Here is a 22,146-nt window from a genome sequence, read left to right as displayed (position 1 = left end):
CATAACATATTTTTCGTTTTCAACGGCTAATGAGGCTGTATTAGGAGAGAAAGTCGGTAGAGTATGTCCAAGTATTCTATCTAGCTCTCAGAAGTAGAGCACCTTCAGCATACTAAGCACTAATCTCAGTGACCATGAGCTGCCGCGCCCAAAGTCTTATTCAACCACGCATGAATCGTCCTCGAAAGCTCCTGCCCACTACCAGTCTGGCAATGAAAGCCAGCAACCCCCTTTGAAAGTATGCAAAGTGGCCCAGTGGCCCAGCGCATCTGCCACCTGCTTCGGTTGTCCAATATAACTGCTTTCCAACTCGGCATCCCCGACAAACACAGGCATCTTAATCTTGTCAATGAAAGATTCCACATTGTATTGCTTGACCTGGGTGAAGAAGTCAGAGGGCGAGTGCGTGTGGAACGCCCACAGGCCTTGATCGATGCCCCAGGCGGCGCCGGTGGGGAGTTTCCCGGCCTCCCGAGCTGAGAGGACGACGTCGTCAAATTGCGTGTAGTTGCCCGCCTCATAGATACTGAGCATCTCAGAGGACAGCTCCCTTTTGTATGCAGCGTAGTTGTCCCAGACGCCGTCGATGAAGACCGCTGCGGACAGGCGGGGCTCGAATGCTGCAGCACGGGCAGCAAGGTAGCCGCCAAAAGAGTTACCCACGAGGACAAGACGGTTCTCGTCCACGATGTGCTTCTTTTCCGAGAGAACGTAATCTACAACGGGGATAGCGACTTTCTCCCAGTCGGGGATAAAACCAAGGTTCTGGTCACGGCGCACAGTTGGTTGTCCTGGGCCTTCGTAGGTGATACAATTCCATCCTCGAGCCAGGGCGGGGGCGACGAAGTTGTGGTAAGAGTCCTCCTGCGCAGCGTCGAAGCCATTCCCGATGATCAACGTCGGCAGCTTGTCGTGCTTGCTCTCAGAAGCAGAGTACCAAATAGCCTCAACGGTGAAGTTACCATTGGTAGCAGGAATGCGGATGCGCTTGCCAGGAATAGGCAAAGCAGCTATCCCCCTATTGAACGCCTCAATCTGCTCGGCCCACAGGCTGTTGATGAGAGGATTGCTCCAGTTGCAGTGGAGGTAGTTGTCGGCCTTGCGGAAATACGAGGCCGCAGAGAACCACGTGTCCCTGACATTGAGAGTGTCGTAAGCATTCTCAGGGTCTTCGGCCTGAGCCTTGGTATCCTTGGCGAGCTTATAGAAGACCTCGCTAAAGGACGTCATGTTTCCGGCTTTGATATCCTTAGCTGCGCCAAGAATAGGGCCGACGTCTCCTCCTCCTGTGATGGACTCGCCGAGAGGAGTCAGCAAGTCAAAGTTCATCGTTGAGTCATTGCTCAACAGCAGCATGGAGCTATTAGCGGTGCTGTACGCCGCGGAAGCTACACCAGAATGCAGCAGAGCGGTCAAAAGTGGGCCAGTATAGGCGGAGGAATGTAGTTTCATAGCGAATTACGAGTGAAAAGAGAAATCTAAGGAATTTGTGGTAGCTTTGTTGCTTGTAAAGTAGTTTTTTTTCTTTCGGAATGATTTCTCTCATGTCTTGTCTACTTTCCACCTCTTCTTATACTTCCCCGGCGATCAGGGCCCAAGCCATCCATATTTAGGCCCTTCCGAGGCTAAACCGTGTCTAGTGTAGGCTTTGCGACGGAGTATTCTCATTGGTTATGCGAACCCGGTGGCGCATTACGATATCCCCGACCCACAGCAAGCTTACCTATACTTCGGTTTCACCTGGGCACTTAGGCACCCGCCCATCGCAACCAAACTTCCCTTTTCGGCATCGTGGCTGGCATAATGGTCAACCGCGGGCGCTCCAGAGGCTGCGTGACGTGCAAGCAACGCCGATTTAAATGCGACGAGGCGAAGCCGGAGTGCCGAGCGTGCCAGCGCCTTGAGCTGAGCTGCGGAGGCTACAACAGCCTCGAGTATCCCAAAATAATGTTCAAAGACCAGAACCACAAGTTCTGCAACAAAACCAACCAAGTTGTTGGTTCTCATGGCCGAGATGTCTTGAAGCCTGCGACTAGCCCGAGTCGGTCATCTAAGTATGATGTTCAGGACCGGGAGGTTGCGAGGGTTTTGACTTCGCGGCGGCTCTCTGAGCCCGACACCGCCGTGCCGTTCTTTCTCAGTCATTATGCCAGCATGGGCCGCGATATGGGATCCACGCGCGGGTTTTTTGAACTGCTCATTCCAGCCTACCTCTCGCAGGGGGAAGAATCGGCGCTCTCGCTCGCCGTGTCAGCGTTAGCTTCAGAGATCTTGTCCATGTGGCGGCAAGATTCCAGCAGCTTCCGATCCCCACGGAAGTCTTATTCTCGGGCAATCACACGTCTTCGGATCGCAACACAAGATCCCATAGAGCGTGGTAAACCAGCAACCGTGTTAGCCGTGCTGGCGCTGCAGACGTACGAGAATGCGTCTGCGATATACGATCTTCGCCGGGCCTCGAGCATGCACCACAATGGCGCATCGTCTTTGCTCTTGTTTGTGAACCCGGATGACATGGACGGGATGGTGCGCGCCTATCTACGAAAATTTATGTTACATACCGAAGTTTCAACCGCGATACGTCAGAAAAAGCCACTAAAGAATATTGCATACTCGTGGCTTGGGAGCAAGGATACGATGGTTGTGGCAGAAACCCCCAGCTCAGCACTCGACGCCATAGGGGCGTCCGTTGCCGAGTTGCAGGCTAGCTACACGCAGTTTGTGACGCAGGGTGGCTCCACGACGTCGTCGGAGCACACTATAAATGAGTGGAGGGTCGAGGCAAGGAGAGTTGATGCAGAACTTCTGGCGTGGGCGGAAAACGTACCAGCTCACTGGAGACCGCTAAGGCTGAAAAGTGGTCGAGATATTGATTCGTCCATACCAACTTACCAGTCTGTCTGTGAGGTGTATCCTTCCTGCCAAATTGCCAGCATTTGGAATTTATGGCGCTTCCAACGCCTCTTGCTGGCTAAGATTATAGTCGGCTCCCTCGATGCATTCTCGGATCTGGGCCATTCTGGTTTCGCATGCGGGCGGTTCTTCGGCGACCCCATAGATTTCGCCAACTGCAAGCAAACGCTCCAAGAAATGGTTGACAGCATGTGTTACAGCATACCCTTCCATCTTGGCAACCGAACCACCCGGTCTAGTCTCACAGATTTCACTGACCCGACAATTTTTCTCCCCAGTCAGTACTCATTGGAAGACGGGACGCGACTGGTCAGAGATGGTCTCAATGCGGGACTATCGAGGGAAGACCACAGGCGCCATGTTATCGCACAGGGCCCGTGGCGCGCCATGCACCCGCTCAGCCGCTTGTTAACCCTCTTTTCGGAAGATCACGGTGAGGTGATAGCGACCATTCTTAGGCCTGGACAAAAGGAGTGGATCCGCGACCAGTTCCTGCGTGTCGCCACGTTGCTGCATCTTCCGTCGGATCCGGGCAATAACATAGAGACATCAAAATCGCCGAGAATGTCTACAGACGCCAAGGCGGAATACCTGGCCAGGGAGATTAGGCAGGGTGCAATTCTTATGAGTGGGCCGTAAAGCTTAGGACTTGTAGATTGAAGAAGATTCAGTAGTGGCCACTCGCTGGAGGGAGCGCTGAGTATGGGTTCTCTGGTGTTATACCGAGGTGCATATCTGGTTTCTATCATAGTGTTTCTATGCAATGGAAGCAGAATACAGGACAGGTGTTGATTGTGATACATACAGAGTACCCGGGGCCGGATGAAGAGGCCATCAAAAGGCCGTGACGGGCTGGATACCCTAGACTCAGAACAGCTTTTGATGGTTTCTGACACATCTTCTGGAAAGTAGTAATACGAAAGGTTGCTATCCATGCAGGAGTGGCATATACATGAGGAGATGCCTTGATACACTGAGAGGTTGCTGTGGCAGCTTTCCACATCTCATCCAAGCTGTGTGATACTCGTGAAAAATTAGCGACAGGTAGACACAGAAGCACTAGGATGCAAGGGGCTACGGGTAAAAAAACATGTAATGTCCAGTACAGTGAATTTCTTCATCCCGATTTCAAACCGCAGAGGCAGCAGAATGCGAGAACCATCCAAGTCGCTTCTCTTGAAAGACGCGATGAGTGATCAGTGCGGCGAGGTCCCACCTATAGGCTTCCCATTTAAGGTCGCTACCCCGGTCTGGGTCTAGACAAAGTACAATACAAGACCTAGTGACTAGGACCCCAAGAAAACATATTTCAGACCTAGTTCGACCCAGTTTTTACATACATAAGGATCTTGGTGGTCATAAACCAGCCAAATCAGTAGAATCATACACTTAGTTAGCGTGAGAAATGTGATATTGGAAGGACACTAATAGGGGGGACGATAAGTATATTATAAGCGCACGGCTGGGCTAGGGGGAAGTCTGGTTGCTATAAAGAAGCGGTTATTTCCAGATGGAGGGACAAGGTTGAAAAGATGGGAAGAATCACTTGGGGCATCTAGGTAGTAGGTACATTACCTGACTACCTGGTGAACTTGATGCTTGACCTTGCCTAATTTGAACTGACTTCCGGCCGTATTTGACCTATGATATACTAGAACTTTAGATTAAGAACCTTTTAGCTGTCCTTTTATATCTTTTTGTTGCTGTTAGAAGGCTATTAAGGAAAAGGATAGCCGTATAATAACGATGAAGCCTATGTGTATGCAGTTCCCACAAAACGGCTGTTCAATAAATAGCATTCGATGTTTGGAGTATTACCATAGAAAATCTATGAGACCTGCAAGGAGAAAGAGAATGTACGTCTTGACAATCGGAAGGGGAATAAGCCGATCTTCAAATCGCCTTTGGAAAAGCCAGAATGGTTCCCTCATAGGCTCATATGCCAGACATATATGCCTTCCACTAGGACCAGTGATCTCAAAGGAATCCACATTTGTTCGAAATAGTGCATAGCCGCGATGTGATGGATCTGTGTTCGCAATGTGTTCCTCAATTTGTCGTTTGTCCTCGGCTTCGTTTTGATCAGATTTCGTATTTGCTATCTTTAGCGTTACGACACTTTCTGGTCCTTCTTCATTTCTGTATTTATTAGATATAGGCCAGGTACGATAGTGGAAATAATAATACCCTCTTATATCACGTGCAAGCCACACAGTAGAGGAGGCACCCCAGCCGGCTTTGACTAGGACTTGATAGCGGTTGGCGATTAATTCACCCGGATTCGCTGGGTAGAATTTGGTGGAATGATAGCCTGGGTAGATCTCTTCGTCCACCAATTCATCTTCGGGTATCAGAGGTTCCCGAGAAGGCATTGGGAAGAGCTGCCTGCGAGGTGGAGTCAACGAGCGCGTCATTACTTGTCTGATCGACTTCATCGGAAGTCGATCAAAGTGGTGTCTCATGTGAATAAGCGGGGCTCTTGACATCCTAAGTGCAATGCGAAATGGTACGGGGTGAAGGGGGAAATGGTAAGGGACCCTTTATTGGCATTTGTCATGTAATCAACAGGGAAGTCAAGGTAGTCACGATTTAAAAAAAAACTCAAGGGAGTTGATTAGAATGAAATTTAATCGATTTTATAGCACTACATTTTTGTTAAGAGCAAAAGTCGATTCAAGTGGTGGTAGAATTGTTGGAAACCCACCACGCATGATAGAGTCGCGTCAGCAACAAACTCAGGAGTTTACTCTTCCAGTATTACGAATGTAAAGGGCTATCAGGCATAGCCTATGAAAACTCAATATGTGAATGACATACCGTCGGCTGAAGATATTCACAGAGAAGCCCAGTGGTAATAGGGCATAACAACACAAACACGCTGTATGCGATATTTTTCAGATACAATGCCACGAAGCAAAAAAAAAAAGTAGCCAGCACGCTCAGATAAACAATCAGCAAGAATGATAAGAAATCGAGGCCACTAGCTCCTAGACCAGTAGAGATAAGATGGTTGGCGCTCATATACATGCAAGGAAAACCTGCCCATGTGTCGAAGGACATGGGGAGGGAGAGTTGGGGTAATGAGTGTGGAGATTTCAGAATGAATGTGAGGAGGGGAGAGTATCAACAGTAAGGGAACAGCTCTGCTTGTTCCCATAACTCTAACAAAACACCCCAACATATGGTTGAGAATAGAGCAAGTTATAATGACAAGGAAATAGATTTTGTGCGTTGGGGTAGGAAATTTGGGAATTCTCTAGCAAGAGAGAAGTTTAGAAAGGAGAGAGGATAGGGAGATAAGTTGATTGGTTTTGCGTATGTGCAAGGAGGGGCAACCATTGACGCTCATCACAATTCGGACTTGACTGGCTCGTTGACTTCCCATTGGGCTCTGCGTTTGCCCATCATCTCCTCAAGGACTTCGAGACGTTGACGTGTAGTACGGAGGGCATGGTCCATCTCACGGTCAGAGACTTTCTCTTCCCGAAGCAACGCAGCGAGCTCACGCTCATCGCTTGTACGAACTGCAGATGACCTGCGACTTGGGTGGGGCTCGGGCGATCGATAAGCATTTGGAAAGACCATTCCGTCCATACCAACTCGATCTTCCAACCAGTTCCAGAGCTCAGTCTCTTCACGTCGCCACATCTCCTCGTATGCAGCGAGTCGCTGGGGCAAGCCGTGACCTGGACAGCCGACTCCATGCGAAAGCATAGACGACGGCGGCGACGAGGATCGGAAGAACGCCATGTAGAACAAGATTCCGATAATAAGAAGAGCGAATTTGCTACTCCATAGTGGACTGAGAATGCTGGTAAAGGGCTCCAGGAGGGGGCGAACCGGTTCAAATAGCCCCCATGATTGTCCCTTTCCGGCATTGGGATCCACAGCAACCTTTAACGAACTAGCTGCGGTGGACTCCCGCCTTGCGCCATCGCCCTTCTTGCGCCTTCCTTTGCCTCGTCCAGCGCCGCCGGCACGCCCACGGGAAACAACTGCAACCTGCAGAGCTTTGACAAGCTCATTACCGAAGGTCGTCTGCCCATCAATTGCGCCTTTCTCAATAGGACCCTTCAGCCAACTCTTGCCTGACCACTCAATAGTACAAGTCATGAGGAAGCGAGTTTGATTGCCAGGAGCCCATGTAAAGAGGTACTTGGTCATGGTAGCAAAAACGTTACCACTGGGCACATCGGGTGTTTGGGTGCTCAGGGTGACAAGAACAGCCTTTTCAAGGTCCAAGAAGTCCATGGTCTCGGTACTGATACATTTTGTTTGCCTTGGGCCGATGGAGCCATTGAGAGGCTTGATGTACGAGTACTTTCTGGTTGGGCATTCGGTTGTTAAACCCTTCGCTGTTCCTTCGAACTGTAGCTCTCCGCATTTCTGGTTGTCGGCAAGGAACTTGGTCATAAAGTCGCCAGACGCTGGGCCGAAAACTAAAGAGAAGACCTTGCCAAGCGGTGCCGAAATTACTTCGTCTTTGATGACTTTTTCGTACTGTCCGTCTGGGTTCACATATTCAGTGGGTGCATGTGTAGCCGGGCCTGGGAAATCAGGAGGCGCATCCTTGGAGGCGCCTTTGTCGCCATTCTTTTTATCGCCATTGCCATTTGTGCCGGCCGCGGGAATAGCCGCATTCGCAGATAGATTTGAAGCCTTGCGGCTCAAACCTGCTCGGATTGGCAATGACGCTGCACTAGCGTTGGCACTGCCGCCAGCCTCAAAGAAGCTATCAGCATGGTCCCCTTCCTCGTCCTCGTCGTATATTTCATCTTCGTCGCTGAGATCGCTCTCGGACTCGCTCTCCTCCTCCCCAACCTTCTCTGTCTTATCACCGGTACCATTGGTCACACGGGTTCCATTCACAGAACTTTTGATGGTAGGGTGGTTGATCTTCCAGATGTTGACCATTAAATCGTATGTGGACTCACGACTGAGCAAACTGCGGAAAGTATGACGCGCGTGGAGTGTCTGAATTGCAATGGCATTGGGGAACACCATAGCAGTACTCTCCTTTTCAATGGCAACAATCTCATCGAAGCTGATCACTAGAGTTGTGACCCATCCTAGAATGTTGCTGGAGAAACAGATGTGCCCTTCTGAGATATAGATACGGCCGGCGAGAATGATTTCACGTTGTAGGGCACAGCTATAATCTTCAATCAGATAATCGTCTTCGGGTACACTCCGGAATAATTGGTGGAAGTCCCGGTTGCGCTTTTTACTCGCAACCGCAAAGCCAGTCAATCGAGGTACACTCGAATTGACACCAGGAGCACCAAGTGCAAGAGCATTAGCAATCGCTCCGATTGTCGAAGCCGTGGCCCCAGATGAGCCTCGATGACGCCGAGCAAGTTTGCTGCGCACACTACCAGTGCGTTTGATGCCCCCGCTCATGTCACCATCAAGGATACTACCATTGGGGGGAGTCTGATCGCCCATAATTAGGCCATCTTTTGGAAGTGAGGTTGTAGACTGAATCTCCAGAGCGTCTTCTAAGTCCGAAGGCTTTTCATAAGCTACTTGGACTGCGCGCGCTGCGCGTTTGTCTTCAAGTTTGGCAGAGTCCTCATCTCGTCGGGAAACAGCTGTGTTGTTGCGCTTGTCAGTGGGGCCCCCGGGCTTTGTGATCACTACGCCGTCGGCGGTCGTGATTGACTCACCGGGCCGTGCGTCAATGTCCAGATGACTGAAGTTCAGATCTCCGGCCCCAAGAGTCTCTACAGCGGATGGTCTCCCTTCGTCAATCTTGCTGCCGTTATCTGATGTTTTTTCACTTTCCTCCGAAGGGTGTTCACTGGGAGGTTTATCAGCGTCAGCAGGAGGTTGAGAAGTTGGACGATTTCTCTGTTGTACGTTGATGCTATTGCTGAAGGAAGTGGCAGCATTTTGCGCGACTGAAAACACCGAGGAAAAGAAGCCGCTTTGCTGAGTTCCAGTCGGAGTCTTCGCCCCTGGGGTCTTTTCTTCAAGTGGTGTCAGTGCGACAGACATTGAGTTGGACAGTTTGCTTGGGCCATGAGCTGCAGAAGCGGACCGCGCCCGGCGGTGGGAAATCATGTTTCCAGAAGGGCTCACGGTGGTGACTCCAGAAGATGGAGAATGTTCAGACTGCATAGACTCGGGAGAATCGGTAACATTGTTAGACAGTATTTGCGCACTGAGAGGGCGGTAATCAGTTGGCGTTGGAGGGGTTACAGTTGTCGCCGGCGCAGGAATAGCGGTATGAGGTGGGGTGTTCGGCATGGGGCTCGCTTCAAGCGAACGAGGCTTGTTGTCTGTTAGGTCGGTACGAATTGGCGCAGGCAAAGGCGGAACATCATCGGGGACTGCCTGTGCTCGTTTCGATGAAAGGCTGCTCCGTCGACTGCTTCCAAACAGACCCCGCCCGCTTTTGTTACCCCCGGGCTTGGCTGATGTAGTCTCCGGGTCGTCACTAGTGTCTTTCTTTTCCGAACTGAAAGCACCTTTAAGGCGTCGTCCAGGGGATGTACCACGTTTTTTGCTATTCGAGTTCGTGGGGACATCCAATGCCATACCCGATGTCGCGCGTCGGGTTATTCTTTCACTCAAGTTTGATTCCGACCCAGTGGCACTAAGACCACCGCTAACAGCTGACTCCGCATCGGCATGGGAGCCTTCCATGTCTCCTACATCCACCGATGTAGTCTTGATCAATGGTGAGGACGTGGTGTAGAATCCGGCATGGGAGTTATGCGAGGTGAGCGGTGGAGGTCTAAACGAAGCCAAAAAGCACAGCGAGTTAGAAGTAGTCAAAAACAATATGAATAGTTGTTCAACTTACCCATCCGGCTCGTCATCGTCAGTCAACAGATGATTGCCTTCATTCCCTGGCCCAAAGCTCTCTCCGATCGATGATGGGGCTGCGGAGGTCCCATCCCGAGAGTCATTGGACCGGCTTTCATGTAGGTCGTCTTCCACAACCACAGTCGGCACCGTCGGCTCGTCGGTTTGTTGTTGGCTCTTCTTTTTATTTTGTTTCCGCCTTCGACGCGCATCGAGTAGCTTTGAGAATCCACTGGGACCAGCCTTGTTGGGATCTACTACTTCTCCACCCTGGGTTTTCGGTCTCTCGATAGTAGACTCGTGAGATGACCGACCATTGCTCTCGATTGCACTTGATTCTGCAGATATTGTCCAAGAGCGACGAGATCTGTTTTCGCCTTTCAAGCTTGAAGACGAAGAGTCGGCCATAATTGAAGAATGGGGATCGGGGATCGGGATTGGTGCGGGCAGACCAGGAGACTCAAGGGAAAGTTGTCATGAGGTGTATGTATTGAAGACTTTCTCTCTCTCTTTTATTATCTGAGTGAGAGCACTTCCGTACACAGACGGGAGAAACAAAGTACATATGTAAAGAAAGGGAAGTGTTGAATTGACCACACATCCCCTGGAGCTCCGAAACTTAGTCACCCGCCAAGTTGGCCCCGGCGACATGTGAGACTGAAATCGAGACTTGTTTTTTTTTATATTCAATTGGGTTTATTATAATTTTTCTAGTTTATATTACTTGCAATGATATGTCTCTGTTTCTCAATTATTCCTGATATTCTCCCAATTCCTCCCTAAATCGAGGTAGTAGAGCAGCCTAGCAGTATAGCTATAAGCATCTAGTACTTTAACTCCGCTTCTCCACTGTGTAGAATGTGGATGTGACTTGACAGTTCGCTGTTTTCGGTTGAAATAGAATCTTATATTCGTTCTAGAATCTTGAGAAGAATTACTCTTCTTTTAAACGTTACCTCGTGTACTTCATCCTCATACACCTGATGTACGTTGTGTGCTACTATCAGATCAAACCCCATTGACTGTGCATAACGTCACTTCTCCAACATTTCCCCAGATAAATCCCATCAAAGGAATGCACCTGGTTTTTCTCTCTTAACTCCTACAGAACTTATCTTCGCCATGGAAGTGGCCCCTTTGGCACTGGTAAGACATTACTTAGCCCCTCATTTTCAGGACAATCTGACCGCAGTCCTTGCCAGGCCCACACCCATGCGCGGAACGCAGTGCTAGAGACTCGCAAGGCCAACCCAGTCGCTGCCAGCGAAGAGCATGATCTAGCTGCTGGTGAATTTGCAACAGCTGCACAGACTAGCTCCGACCATGAGGTGAGTCTTGGTTGAGTGGAAGATCTGCCCCTCGGCTCTGAGCTAACGCGTCATAGGCCCTACGGACTCTACGTTTACTCGAAACACACCACAAGAAGCTCGCTGAAATCCTCCGATTCCAGCATGAAAATCCAACCACCATCCTTGCTGAAACAACAGCTACTACTCCCTCCTCTACATTAGCGACCCAGCAGACTGCAGTCGAGTCCGGGGGCACGAAAAGTGCAAGCGCGAACCAGGATGCGCACCTGCCACCAAGATTGGTGGGCACCGCTCGTATCCCAAGTCGGGATGCGTCCTCTATCGCTAGTAACCTAGCTTCTGCCCGAGGAATCCCGTCGCACCCCCGGCGTGGATCGCCAGTATCGCCAACACTCACATCGCAACATGTCGCAGCAAAGATGACCGAAGCACCACCGAGGGCTATGTCCGGCGAGACAAGGCTCCGTGACGGACCGACCAAAAATCGACACAGTCGTGTTCCTGCGCCTAGACAACCATGGTCTCCTCCGACACCCAGTTCCACCGAGGTGATTTCCCAGAAAATTGTATCTCATGGTGCAGCTGAATCTGGCGGATCGAAAAATAAGCCTGCAATTGCCGATGAGGCATTCAACCGCTTCTACTCAGCCTTCGGAGGGCTGGTCTCTAAGGTATCGGGGCCTTTGGCATTCGCAGGGATTCAAATAGGGTCTACGGATCCAACTAGCGCTGAACAAAGCCGCAAATCCTCAGCTGAGGTGAAACTGGACCGCGAGCATGCTGTTCTAGACAGGTCCATGACTGCCGGTGAGCCCGACGTAAACAAACTCTTCTCTCGAGCTGCATTGCGGTCGATTCGGGATGGCTCTGGGGCAGGTCCTGGGAACCCAGCAGAGTCATTCTACGTAGTCCCAACCACAGGTGGGACTATGTCATACGCAGGAATCCTCACCCGAGCTGAAAAGCAGGCACGCAGGAACAGCATTGAGGACGGTGATGATGACTTTGTGGATGCGCGAGAGACCCCCGCGTCTCCTGAAATGCGTCACAGTGCCAGTGGTTCGCGCATATGGGCGGCACGCCGCGGCGCATCCGATAAGCTTCCTCTGCAGACACATAAGACAATGGAAGAAATGCAGGTGGAGAATGAGACATTGCGAGGTTTGACTGACTCACTTGCGACAAGGTTGCATATGTGGGAGGTGAGCGCGCAGTCTTCGTCAATGGCGCTGCAGCAATCCATCCGAATGATACACCGCCAGAGCGGCGGAACGCCTGATTGTTCCCAGCCTCCAACGACCACTACCTCCCCTGTTGCTATGCTGACTTCGCCACCAGCTGTTACTGATGCACGGATCAAAGAACTCGAGGAGCAGATCCGGCTTGCCGAGCAGAAATTTGAAACTGCTGCTCACGAGAATGATAAGCTTAAAAATGTTCTTGGGCGATATCGAGACCGCTGGGAGAAATTGAAAGAGGGTGCTAAAACTCGGAGAGCGGAGGGTCGCTCGGGTGACAGTACAAGCAATACCCCTACGAGTGGTGTGAGCAAACCATCGGAACTCTCGGGCTCTCCGGATCCTAGTCGTGGTCCATCTTCTAGTCAAGCAGGGTCTCGTGCTGCAGGTGACAACCCGGCATAGTCCCACAACATCCATTATTAGTGGGTGGAAACGGTGATTGGTTCTTGAATGCTATCCCCTCTTATGAGATATGTCTATAACAGTATTTACGAAGCTTCGAATTCAATTGATTTATGATTTATTTCGATCGGGTAGCCTAATGGAATTCTCCGAGGGGCAATAGATGAGGTTAGACAGATGAAGGGATGAAGGGATGATTAGTGTCTAGTGCGCACATTCTTTGGGCTTATCTATGTAATTGAGAAGTAGAGAGACGATGTAGGAGAATGTAACTGAATAACTGAAAATTTTCGAGCGTTTCATTCAAATATCACGCAAGATATATACAACCAATGGTTTGACACAATATAAACAACATACACATCAGACTATTTACTAAGTCCTAATCTCTCTTTCTCTTCAACATGAAGTTCTCAACGACGAACAACAAAAGTGGCATTGCCACGGATGTCCTCGGAGCTGCTGCCGACAAGGGCAGTGAACTGACCGGGCTCAACAACATACTGCATGCGAGAGTTCCAGAGACCAATCTCCTCAACCTTGATGGGGATCTTGACAGTCTTGGTCTTTCCAGCAGCAATGACGACCTTCTTGAAGCCCTTGAGCTGGCGGTTAGGAACAACAACGGAGGCAATGTCATCCTGGATGTAGACCTGGACAACCTCGGTACCATCACGCTTGGAAGTGTTGGTGACCTCAACGCTGACAGTGACGGTCTTCTCAGATGCGGTGATCTTGGTCTTGTCAACCTTGATCTTTCCGTACTTGAAGGTGGAGTAACTCTTGCCGTAGCCGAAGGGGTACCAGGCCGAGGCATCACCGAGAACGTATGAGTGGCCGAAAACGAGAGTTCCGTTGTCGTACTTGTGGCCGACATCACCCATGGAGCGGCCGGAGTTGAGGTAGTCGTAGAAGATGGGGAGATCACCAACGTAGCGGGGGAAGCTGACGGAGAGCTTGCCGGAGGGGTTGTAGTCACCAAAGAGGACGTCAGCAAGGGCGTTACCACCCTGCTCACCGGGGTAGAACTGTTGCACGAGAGCAGCGGTGGAGTTGGCAATCCAGGTATCGGTGATGGGCTTGCCGCTTGAGAAGACGACAATGGTAGGCTTGCCGGTGTTGGTAATGGCCTTGATGAGAGGTCCCTGGGCACCAACAAGGGAGAGATCGTCGGTGTCAACGTGCTCACCAGTGCTTTGTGTTTGTTAGCATGGACACTTCTAAGTATATCTCGAAACAAGATCGTTGTACTCACGTTGCGTTCACTCCGGTCCAGAGTTCACCCTGATCACGAGACCAGGTTCCGACAACGACGACAGCGACATCAGCCTTCTCTGCGGCCTCAATGGCCTCAGCAAAGCCTGACTCGTCAGTGCTGGCGCGATCGCATCCCTCAGCATAGAAGACCTGGGACTCGTCGTTAACAGCAGCCTTGATTCCCTCGAGGGGAGTGACACCGCGGTATTGACTGCGGTAGACAACGTAATCACCGTACTATTGACGTCGTTAATATCCTGGTCAGCAAGCGAAATAAGAATGTTGACTTACGTTCATGAGACCATCAACACCAGCCATAGGGCCAATGACGGCAATCTTGCTGGACTTCTTCAGGGGCAGGACGTTCTCGTGGTTCTCAAGAAGAACGATAGACTCCTTATCCAAGTCACGGGCAATCTGGACAGCCTCAGGGCTGTTGATGAGCTTCTTCCACTGATCCTTAGGGGCAGCAGGGTAAGGGTTCTCAAAGAGACCCATCTCGAACTTGGCGCGGAGCAGGCGAGAGACAGCAGTGTCGACAACATTGATGTCGAGTTGGCCGGCTTTGACAAGCTCGGGGATCTTCTCGAAGTTGCTATTCGGTAGTCAGTATCTGTAGCTGCATCGTGCGGGTTTTGATAGAGCTTACAATGAACCACCTCCCATCTCAACGTCGGTTCCAGCCTCCAGCAGCTGCGTGGTAACCTCTTCCTTGTCAATAGGGTTGCTCTCGCAGAGCTTGAAGTAGGAGCAGACTCTGTCACTGCCACCGGCATCGGTCATGACGAAGTAATCGTAACCCCACTCTCCGCGCAGAATCTCGGTGAGAGTGTGGTAGTCAGAGACAGCGGGAATTCCGTCGTATCTAGAAACGGATGTTAGAATGGCGATATAAGACAACTCGGATCAGGCTGAACTTACGAGCTGTAAGCAGCCATGATGGACCAAGCACCAGCATCGATAATAGCGCGCTTGAAAGGAGGCAACCAACTATGGAATGGTTAGTCAACTGTTTTGTCTCCAAGTTTGGGGGCTGACATACGTTGTGCGCAGCTCTCTCTCACCACCGTGAACTGGGCCGGTGTTGAGTCCCTGCTCCGGGGCGCTGAAGCCAGCAAAGTGCTTGACCATGGCGGAGACCTTCTTGCTCTGAACACCCTTGACGTAGTGGTAACCAATTTCACCGGCAAGGTAAGAATCCTCGGAGTAGGTTTCCTCGACCTTTTGTGTCTGCTATTAGCTTCATTGCGCTAAATGTATTAACATAGATGAAACTCACACGACCGTATCGAAGCTCACGAGCGAGATCGACAACAGGGGCGAAGAGCTGGTTAACACCAAGTGCCTTAGCTTCCTGTGCGGTGATTTCCGCCATTTTCTCGATAAGCTGCACAATCGTGTGTTAGACTTCCAGCGCAGTATGTATGACAGTGCAAGTACAATAGCCACTTACCTCGAGATTCCACGAGCATCCATAGGCAATGGGCGAGTTGAAGATGGTGGCATTACCGATCAAGAATCCGTGGATACCCTCGCTCTGAACAATGGCTGGGATTCCCAGAGTGGTGTTCTGGACGAGGTAGTCCTGGGCTCTCTTGATGTTCTCAGAGAGCCACTCCCAAGGAACGGGTTGTCCGGCTGCAAACCATCAGTATTTGTGTTTTTGCGGACTGGTGGAGGACTCCATACCATAGAACATGCCCGACTTCATTTGCATGCTGTTGACCAGGCCGGTGTAGTTGAATGCTCCGGTGTCCTGGTTCATCCAGTTGGTAAGATCACCTAGGCAAAAATGCATCAGCAATTGTAACTTCTCCATAGCGGCGATTCAGACAAAATCATACCCTGGATCAACTGGGATCTCTTGTCCTCAATGGTCATTCGGCTCAGCAAGTCCTTCACTCGATCGTCGACTGAAGCTTTGGGATCCTTGTAGAGAGGGGTGCTGCTTGGCTTGCCCAGAGCTAGGGCAGCAAAGAGCTGCACGAGCAGCAGCCCATTGGAAAGTAGATTGGCCACCATTTCGATGACAAGACAATCACTTCTTTTCCAGATTTAATGGAGAAGAACTATTGTCGATTGACTAGTGTGAGATTGGTGTGAAGGAAAAAAAAAATCCTGGGGAAAGCTCCTGCATATAAGTTCATGCAAGTGCAATTGCCTCCCCTACACTGTGGGGACAGGCAATTCGGCTAGAGACTTAGTCGCATCGCATGACCCGATTTAATGATCCTGCTCATTAGAGTAAATCGAAAAGGGCAGGTAGCTCACGCCATTGTGCTGCGGAAATGAAGCCGTCTGCAGCACCAGAACGGATGAAGCTAGTCTAACGGTGCAGTAGTGCACTGCTTGGCGTCAGTAGAACCGAGCTAGAACTATCACGAGACGGAGCAATTCCCCCGCCTCCACACTGGCATGGCGCTCTGGGGTTGAGGGGAAATGACTGTCGGCTGTCCGGCTAAAATGACCTGAAAAATGGAGAGTGTCCAAGACATCTGGGGTAGTTGGCTGCGCCTTTTGGGCAGTGGTCTGTGCTCTCAGCTTTTTCCACCTATTAGGGCTCTCCGCTTCATTCAGGTGAAGAAATCATTCTGTGGCATGTGATCAATATGGATAAATTGAACAGAAAAGAGGCTAAAGGTAAGATTGGTGGCTAATAACGCCGAGAGAGAGCTCCTCTGTGGATGATGTATACAGTGTGAAAATAAAGAAATAATACATTGGTAAATGCCTAAACAATATATCCGCAGAATGCAATGCCAATTACAAGAATGTACTCCATATAGAAATCTACCAGAAAAAAAAAAAGCGCCAAGGGGAAATACTGTGGAAAAGGGGGGGAAAAGATGGGGAGGTGTATGCAGAATTAAAGTGGGACCACTCTAATGCTCTTCTGCATAAGGAGCTAAGGGAATTTCGGATTTGTGAATTATCGCCGAGCTTCCATATCGTCAAAATAACCGGTATTGGGGCTTCGCTCCGGCTGTGTCCCATGATCTGGTGTCGCTCCTGTAGCAGCAACACCGTCGGCAGTTTTGGTGTTCTGGGTTTTGCGGAGAGCACCGCCCAGCCACGCGAGCCCACCACTCCACGAGTCACTCAAGCTGCGAAGACGGGTCGCATCTTCGTTAGTGAGCTGTGAGGGTGAGTTGTTTATTTCTGTCGGGAAAGCTGACTTCGAACGACCAGCCTCCGCGGGTGTGTCCGCTGGGTTAGTGGCGGACTGGAGTCGAGCAGTTGCAAGTGAAAGTGCCGTGTCATTATGTCCTTCGACGAGGGTTGGATCTGCGAAAGCGGATGAATCTGCAAAAGCGCCGTCGAGTTGACGCCGACGTCCCAATCTCCGCCTCGGCCGATCCTTGAGAGGGCTACCATCGCCACGCCGGATAGAATCAGCGACCACTGCAGTGAAGCCACCGGAAAGTGCGGGAAGAAGAGGCCCAGGGGAGAAACGATGAGATAAAGAGCTACGCAAAGCGCGCCGCGATGGTGTTTCAAGCGGAGTCCCATTGCGAATAGGGTGGCTGGCTTGATTTAAAAGCGTGGGGGATGAAGCGCGTCGTACGGTACCGTCATGTCCATTGGGCCCCGCTGCCTCTTCAAGACCAGGTGCAGGAGGGAACTGCAAGAGAACTGTTGACGCTTGCGCTTCCTCGGTTTCCTGTCCAGGAGGAGTAACGGGGCGGATATCAGACTGCGGGGTCGCGACAGCCTCATCATGGATGTCTGCCCATGGGTTGGACATGCGAGATGGTGGCCGCAATGGTGAGGTGTAGTCAAATGGAGCAGACAGAGGAGACGCGTCGGTTAAAGATCCGCGAGGTGAAGAGGGCGCGATGGAAAGAATGCCTCTAGGGGTAGACTCATCATCGCCATCAACTCCATCAGTGCCTTGGCTCAATATAGACCTTGGGGACTGTGGAACGTCATATGGTGCTTCTGTGGAAACATCTGACGGTTTCGGCAATTGATGGCCAGGCGGAGGCAGATCAATTCTATCATGATATCTTTCGCCATCGAGTAAACCAATGGACCCTTCCTCCTCGTCGGATGAGAATGCCGACTCATCGTCAGCGCGGACTCTGCCGCTCGTGATGAAGTAAACCCCGAGGAAAGTCAACAGACATCCGCCGACAAACTTGGTCGCGCGCTCGGCTGTTATCGATTCAAAATCACGGTAAAGGACCGCGCTTCCGGTAATGACAGCGAGAGTGAAGAGAACAAACTGCGTTGGAATCACCTGGGTGGAATCGAAGCGTTGTAGAGCGCGATTGATGTAACGGACTTGCATCAATGCGCTGAAGACAAGGACGAAGACAAGCAGATAGGTGATAGGGAATGTAATAACATGCCACAATGTGCCAGACAGGAGCGAAGAGACACCCTTGGTAGAAAGAGCCGTGTACCCGCCTGTTTTATACGAATCAGCAGCAAGATCAAAAATAAAAGAACGCCAAAACTAGAAATTACTAGATGGAGACTTACCAAATAATGCAACGAGCCCAACATCGATAAGGATCGATCGCGAGCCATACCGGCGACTTGCCCACATGAGGCCGACAATCAAGGATGTAGTCAATACGAGATAAAGCTCAAATTCCCATCGCGTGATGTTCACCCAAATTTCGTGGGGTCCAATTTGTTCTTCGGACGATTTAGCACTAAGAACCACAACGACCGCACCAGCAATAGCGACGAGCACACCCCAGAGATCTCGCTTGCGAAATTGCTCCTTGAGCAAGCATGGCGCAATAATGCAATTCGATATCAAAGCCACAACTCCCAGCGGCGAGACAATCGACGCAGGTGCAAAGCCGTAGGCCATAAAATTGCCCAGTTCCCCCACAACCATAAGCACGATTCCAACCCACCAATATGGAGACTTGAGGTAGGATTCGCGGTTGCCGTTTGCACCATCCTTGCTTCCGGTGCTATTGTTCCGCGAGCTCGAACCACTGTTCCCCCTCTCAGTGTAGTCGCCATCATCGTCACGATAGGGTTCGAAATCATCCTGCTCAGAGTTTCGGTATTGGTCCCGGGATCTTCCCCTCGACTCGGAGCGTGTTCCATTAGTTCTAAATTCCCCGTTCCGATTCTTGTTCTGTTCCCATTCTCTTGCGATCCGAATATGTGCATAGCGTTGGATATTGAGGGCTAATGAGATCAGAACATTGCCGCATAAAGCTGTAATAATGCCGATCAGTGATGACCATTCATGCATGTTTCCCCCGTTACCTCCATCATGGTCATGGGGGGTTTGTAAAGTGGAATTTGATGGTGCGGCGAAGAGTTGGTGGATAGAAGAAGCCGCTAATGTAGATGTTCTTGAGGGGGAGACGGCCGAAGAAAGAAGACCAGGCAGCAGGCCTGCTACCAGCACTGACTGAGAGGATGCCATCCGTTCGTCTAAAATGATGCGATAGTATTTGAGTACTGCTTATCGCACGCTTTGGTGGGGAAACTTCTTTGATTGTCAAGCACCCCTTACACCCCAGCTCTCCGTCAAGTATGGCCGATCAAAACGAGCCCCCAGATTCGACGGTGAGCATTCGATCTCAAGCTGCAAAAGACCGCATTCTGTTCCGGGCAATCCGGCTTTCGTGGGCGAATATTATCACCACGAGTAATGAGTATGAAGAGGTTCGGGGATGTAGGCGGCAACCTTGGGATGCACCGAGCGGAAGCGCCGCGGAGAGAACTGATATGTCAGCACTAAACCCCCGGGGTCCCAGGGCCGTTTCTAAAGCTTCCAAGGCCCCTTGCGACCATCGGAGCCTACACTGTATTTAATCCTAACGTTACACTACGCAAATACGGATTGAAACAACCCCCTAAGGCGACATTAACACGAGATCAAAGCTCGCGTGGTTGTTTCCATCGCTATCATTGGTGGTTCGAGCGGACAGTTAGCCCTGGGGATCTCAAAGAACGGCAAAAGAAAGGAAACCCCGTAAGGAAATAGTTCTTATCACCTAGGATTCCTGTAATAATGTGTATGTGCAAATTTTTCTACCTCTTGTATATTATACAACAGCTAGACTCGAGTTATGCAATTCAAAGTGACTTTTTTCATATGAAAAATCGTGAATATTGTACATCCTCCAAGCAGATCATCGCTTTGCTTTCTTCTTTTCTGGTCCTTGTTCTTCATCACTCAGTTCCGCATAGATAGCTTTTGGTTGTGTTTCCTTGTATGCCTTGGTGAATATAGGCTCCTTCTCCGCCTGGTCGGCATATTTCAACAGTGCTTCACGTGGATCCTCGTCTCGCATGGAGCTGAGTGGAATATGCTCGAGGATATGTTTCTCATCTGGGGTACCTTTGGCAAACGGCGTCTGCACTGGCATATGCGGTCGGCGAGGATCCCGAGAGCGACCAGAGGCTGTAAAGCCAACTGTAGGGTGACGAGCAGATCTGGTTGCCGAGCTGTAATGTGGGACCCCGTTGGAACCGACTACCACCGAATCGCCTGCCAATACCTGACTCAGGTCCGCGGTGATGGCAATATCATCAACATGTCGGAGTTTTGGTGCCTTGGACATAACCGTCGCTGCGCCCTTCGTGGACATAGTTGGGTTATAGAGGACATGGGTTTCGGCATTGGCGGAGCCCGTCATAATCTGATTAAGCTTTTCGTGCCATAAAACAGTAATCAAAGGCGATCCCGGTGTCACAGGAGTGACGAGCTCTGGCTTGAGAGTAGCCGGGTTGAGGATATATAGGTGGCCCGTATCAGAGCCGGTGATCACATTGGCAGACGAAGGAGAGAATTGAATGTTGGATGTCGGATAGCGGGAAGATGTCGAGGTATGTGTGACGGTTGTGACTGGAGTTTTAAACTTTCTGGTGTCCCAAAGCTTGATCGTATCATCACCGCCTCTAGTGATAACAAGCCTTCCATCAGAACTGATATCAATACCGCTTGTCCATGTATCTTTGACATGAGCATCCCTGATTTCTGCGCTAGGTCTTGTGTATGGGCCATCTCCACTCCACATAACTAGGCTCCCATCTAGAGCTGCACCTACCAAAATGTTGGCGCCTCCTTGTTTCGGGGAGCCCCATGCAAGAGCAGTCATCTTAGTCCGACCAGCGGAGCCAGCCGCCCGTGACTTGTGTACAATCACCTCCTTCTGGGAACGGCCGACATTGGCATCCCAGATACGAATTGTGCTGTCGGTTCCAGCGGTGGCGCATAGGTTAGGATCAGATGGGCTCCAAGCACCAGAAGTAACTTCGGACACATGTCCTTTGGTATGGTGCAAATCTCGCAGATACATGTCCCCCTTCGCGAATTCTGTGAGTATCTCACCATCGCGGCTAAGGACTCGTGGCTGTGGAGTCGCAGTCACAGCTAGAACATAACTTGGGGAGAGCGGATTGAACGCGGCGAAGTGCAGGGCGTGGGTGTCTTGGGCGGCCGTCGCTTTCTTGGCTGAAGGATCGACGGATTTGAAAGCGCGGAGTGTGGATGGAGTCATCGAGGCAAAGTCAAATAGTTTCAGTGTGCAATCGGTAGAACCTGTGATTAGTCGCGCCCCCGAGGGGTCCACGGTCATAGTGGTCACAGCACGCTCATGCGCCTTGAGAACGAGCTCATGCGATACGGGAAATTCATCCTCGTCATCTTCTGAATCATCAGAATCTTCGTCGTTATTATCATCACTGTCTTTTTGCTCGTCATTGCTCCCTGTTGCTGCTGCGCTAGGGGCTGTCACGCCGGTGCTTAATTCACTGCCTTCGGGTTTCGGAGCCGAAACAGCGACACGCTTGGATCGGTCAATCTGTGACTCGACATCAACCGATTTCGCCTGTTTCCCAAAGCTGGAGGGAAAGAACTTGCTGAATGCTTCCTCGTCGAATTCATCCATGATTGACTTTGAGAAACTTTTGCGACAGATGGTGCGAAAGGCTTCAGCCCATAGTGATCATCGTGGCACTAATTTACCGCCTTTCTCTCCGCCTCCCCCGTGTTTACGTCCACAGTTCAATTCACCTGGGCAGCTTGCGAACCGTCGCATATACCCTCTATATTCCTATTAATGTAATGGAAAGGAGCATTTATAACGTGTAAACATACATACAGAGTCTACGAGTGCCGCTTTTAATTAGGACGGTCAGGATTTCACCCGTACCTCGTGAAATATATATCTCAACTTCAACTACGGAATATGTATATATATTTAGCTATACTGTTGATGCGCTAAATATAG

General features: G+C 50.6%; 8 protein-coding genes across 8 annotated transcripts; 2 read left to right on the top strand and 6 right to left on the bottom strand.

Moving 5' to 3' along the window:
- Positions 1-198: 198 nt before the first annotated feature.
- N7479_005863 (alpha/beta hydrolase) lies at positions 199-1,452 on the bottom strand (the record flags this gene model as incomplete). Its single annotated transcript, XM_057253559.1, has 1 exon — positions 199-1,452. One exon carries the CDS (start codon positions 1,450-1,452, stop codon positions 199-201), a length of 1,254 nt encoding a protein of 417 aa, XP_057107421.1.
- A 351-nt stretch (positions 1,453-1,803) lies between these two features.
- On the top strand, positions 1,804-3,552 carry N7479_005862 (Zn(II)2Cys6 transcription factor domain-containing protein; the record flags this gene model as incomplete). Its single annotated transcript, XM_057253558.1, has 1 exon — positions 1,804-3,552. The coding sequence occupies one exon, from the start codon at positions 1,804-1,806 to the stop codon at positions 3,550-3,552; it is 1,749 nt and encodes a 582-aa protein (XP_057107420.1).
- A 1,175-nt stretch (positions 3,553-4,727) lies between these two features.
- On the bottom strand, positions 4,728-5,285 carry N7479_005861 (uncharacterized protein; the record flags this gene model as incomplete). The annotated part of the gene is made up of 2 exons (XM_057253557.1): positions 4,728-5,052; positions 5,101-5,285. 2 exons carry the CDS (start codon positions 5,283-5,285, stop codon positions 4,728-4,730), a joined length of 510 nt encoding a protein of 169 aa, XP_057107419.1.
- Positions 5,286-6,261: 976 nt separating this feature from the next.
- On the bottom strand, positions 6,262-10,131 carry N7479_005860 (GRAM and VASt domain-containing protein; the record flags this gene model as incomplete). Its single annotated transcript, XM_057253556.1, has 2 exons — positions 6,262-9,652; positions 9,722-10,131. The coding sequence occupies 2 exons, from the start codon at positions 10,129-10,131 to the stop codon at positions 6,262-6,264; spliced, it is 3,801 nt and encodes a 1,266-aa protein (XP_057107418.1).
- Positions 10,132-10,845: 714 nt separating this feature from the next.
- Positions 10,846-12,676, top strand: N7479_005859 (uncharacterized protein; the record flags this gene model as incomplete). The annotated part of the gene is made up of 3 exons (XM_057253555.1): positions 10,846-10,869; positions 10,926-11,051; positions 11,108-12,676. 3 exons carry the CDS (start codon positions 10,846-10,848, stop codon positions 12,674-12,676), a joined length of 1,719 nt encoding a protein of 572 aa, XP_057107417.1.
- A 413-nt stretch (positions 12,677-13,089) lies between these two features.
- Positions 13,090-15,955, bottom strand: N7479_005858 (uncharacterized protein; the record flags this gene model as incomplete). Its single annotated transcript, XM_057253554.1, has 10 exons — positions 13,090-13,870; positions 13,932-14,170; positions 14,225-14,528; positions 14,583-14,798; positions 14,855-14,923; positions 14,976-15,154; positions 15,213-15,320; positions 15,387-15,571; positions 15,623-15,715; positions 15,778-15,955. The coding sequence occupies 10 exons, from the start codon at positions 15,953-15,955 to the stop codon at positions 13,090-13,092; spliced, it is 2,352 nt and encodes a 783-aa protein (XP_057107416.1).
- A 907-nt stretch (positions 15,956-16,862) lies between these two features.
- N7479_005857 (DUF803 domain membrane protein) lies at positions 16,863-19,331 on the bottom strand (the record flags this gene model as incomplete). Its single annotated transcript, XM_057253553.1, has 2 exons — positions 16,863-18,343; positions 18,419-19,331. 2 exons carry the CDS (start codon positions 19,329-19,331, stop codon positions 16,863-16,865), a joined length of 2,394 nt encoding a protein of 797 aa, XP_057107415.1.
- A 712-nt stretch (positions 19,332-20,043) lies between these two features.
- Positions 20,044-21,804, bottom strand: N7479_005856 (WD40 repeat domain-containing protein; the record flags this gene model as incomplete). The annotated part of the gene is made up of 1 exon (XM_057253552.1): positions 20,044-21,804. One exon carries the CDS (start codon positions 21,802-21,804, stop codon positions 20,044-20,046), a length of 1,761 nt encoding a protein of 586 aa, XP_057107414.1.
- Between the last annotated feature and the right edge of the window lie 342 nt (positions 21,805-22,146).

The sequence above is a fragment of the Penicillium vulpinum genome (assembly GCF_028829585.1).
Source record: "Penicillium vulpinum strain IBT 29486 chromosome Unknown utg000003l_segment0_segment0, whole genome shotgun sequence".
Taxonomy (NCBI): Eukaryota; Fungi; Ascomycota; class Eurotiomycetes; order Eurotiales; family Aspergillaceae; genus Penicillium; species Penicillium vulpinum.
Note: the sequence above shows the minus strand (reverse complement) of the source record. Positions and strands in the feature narration are given on the sequence as shown.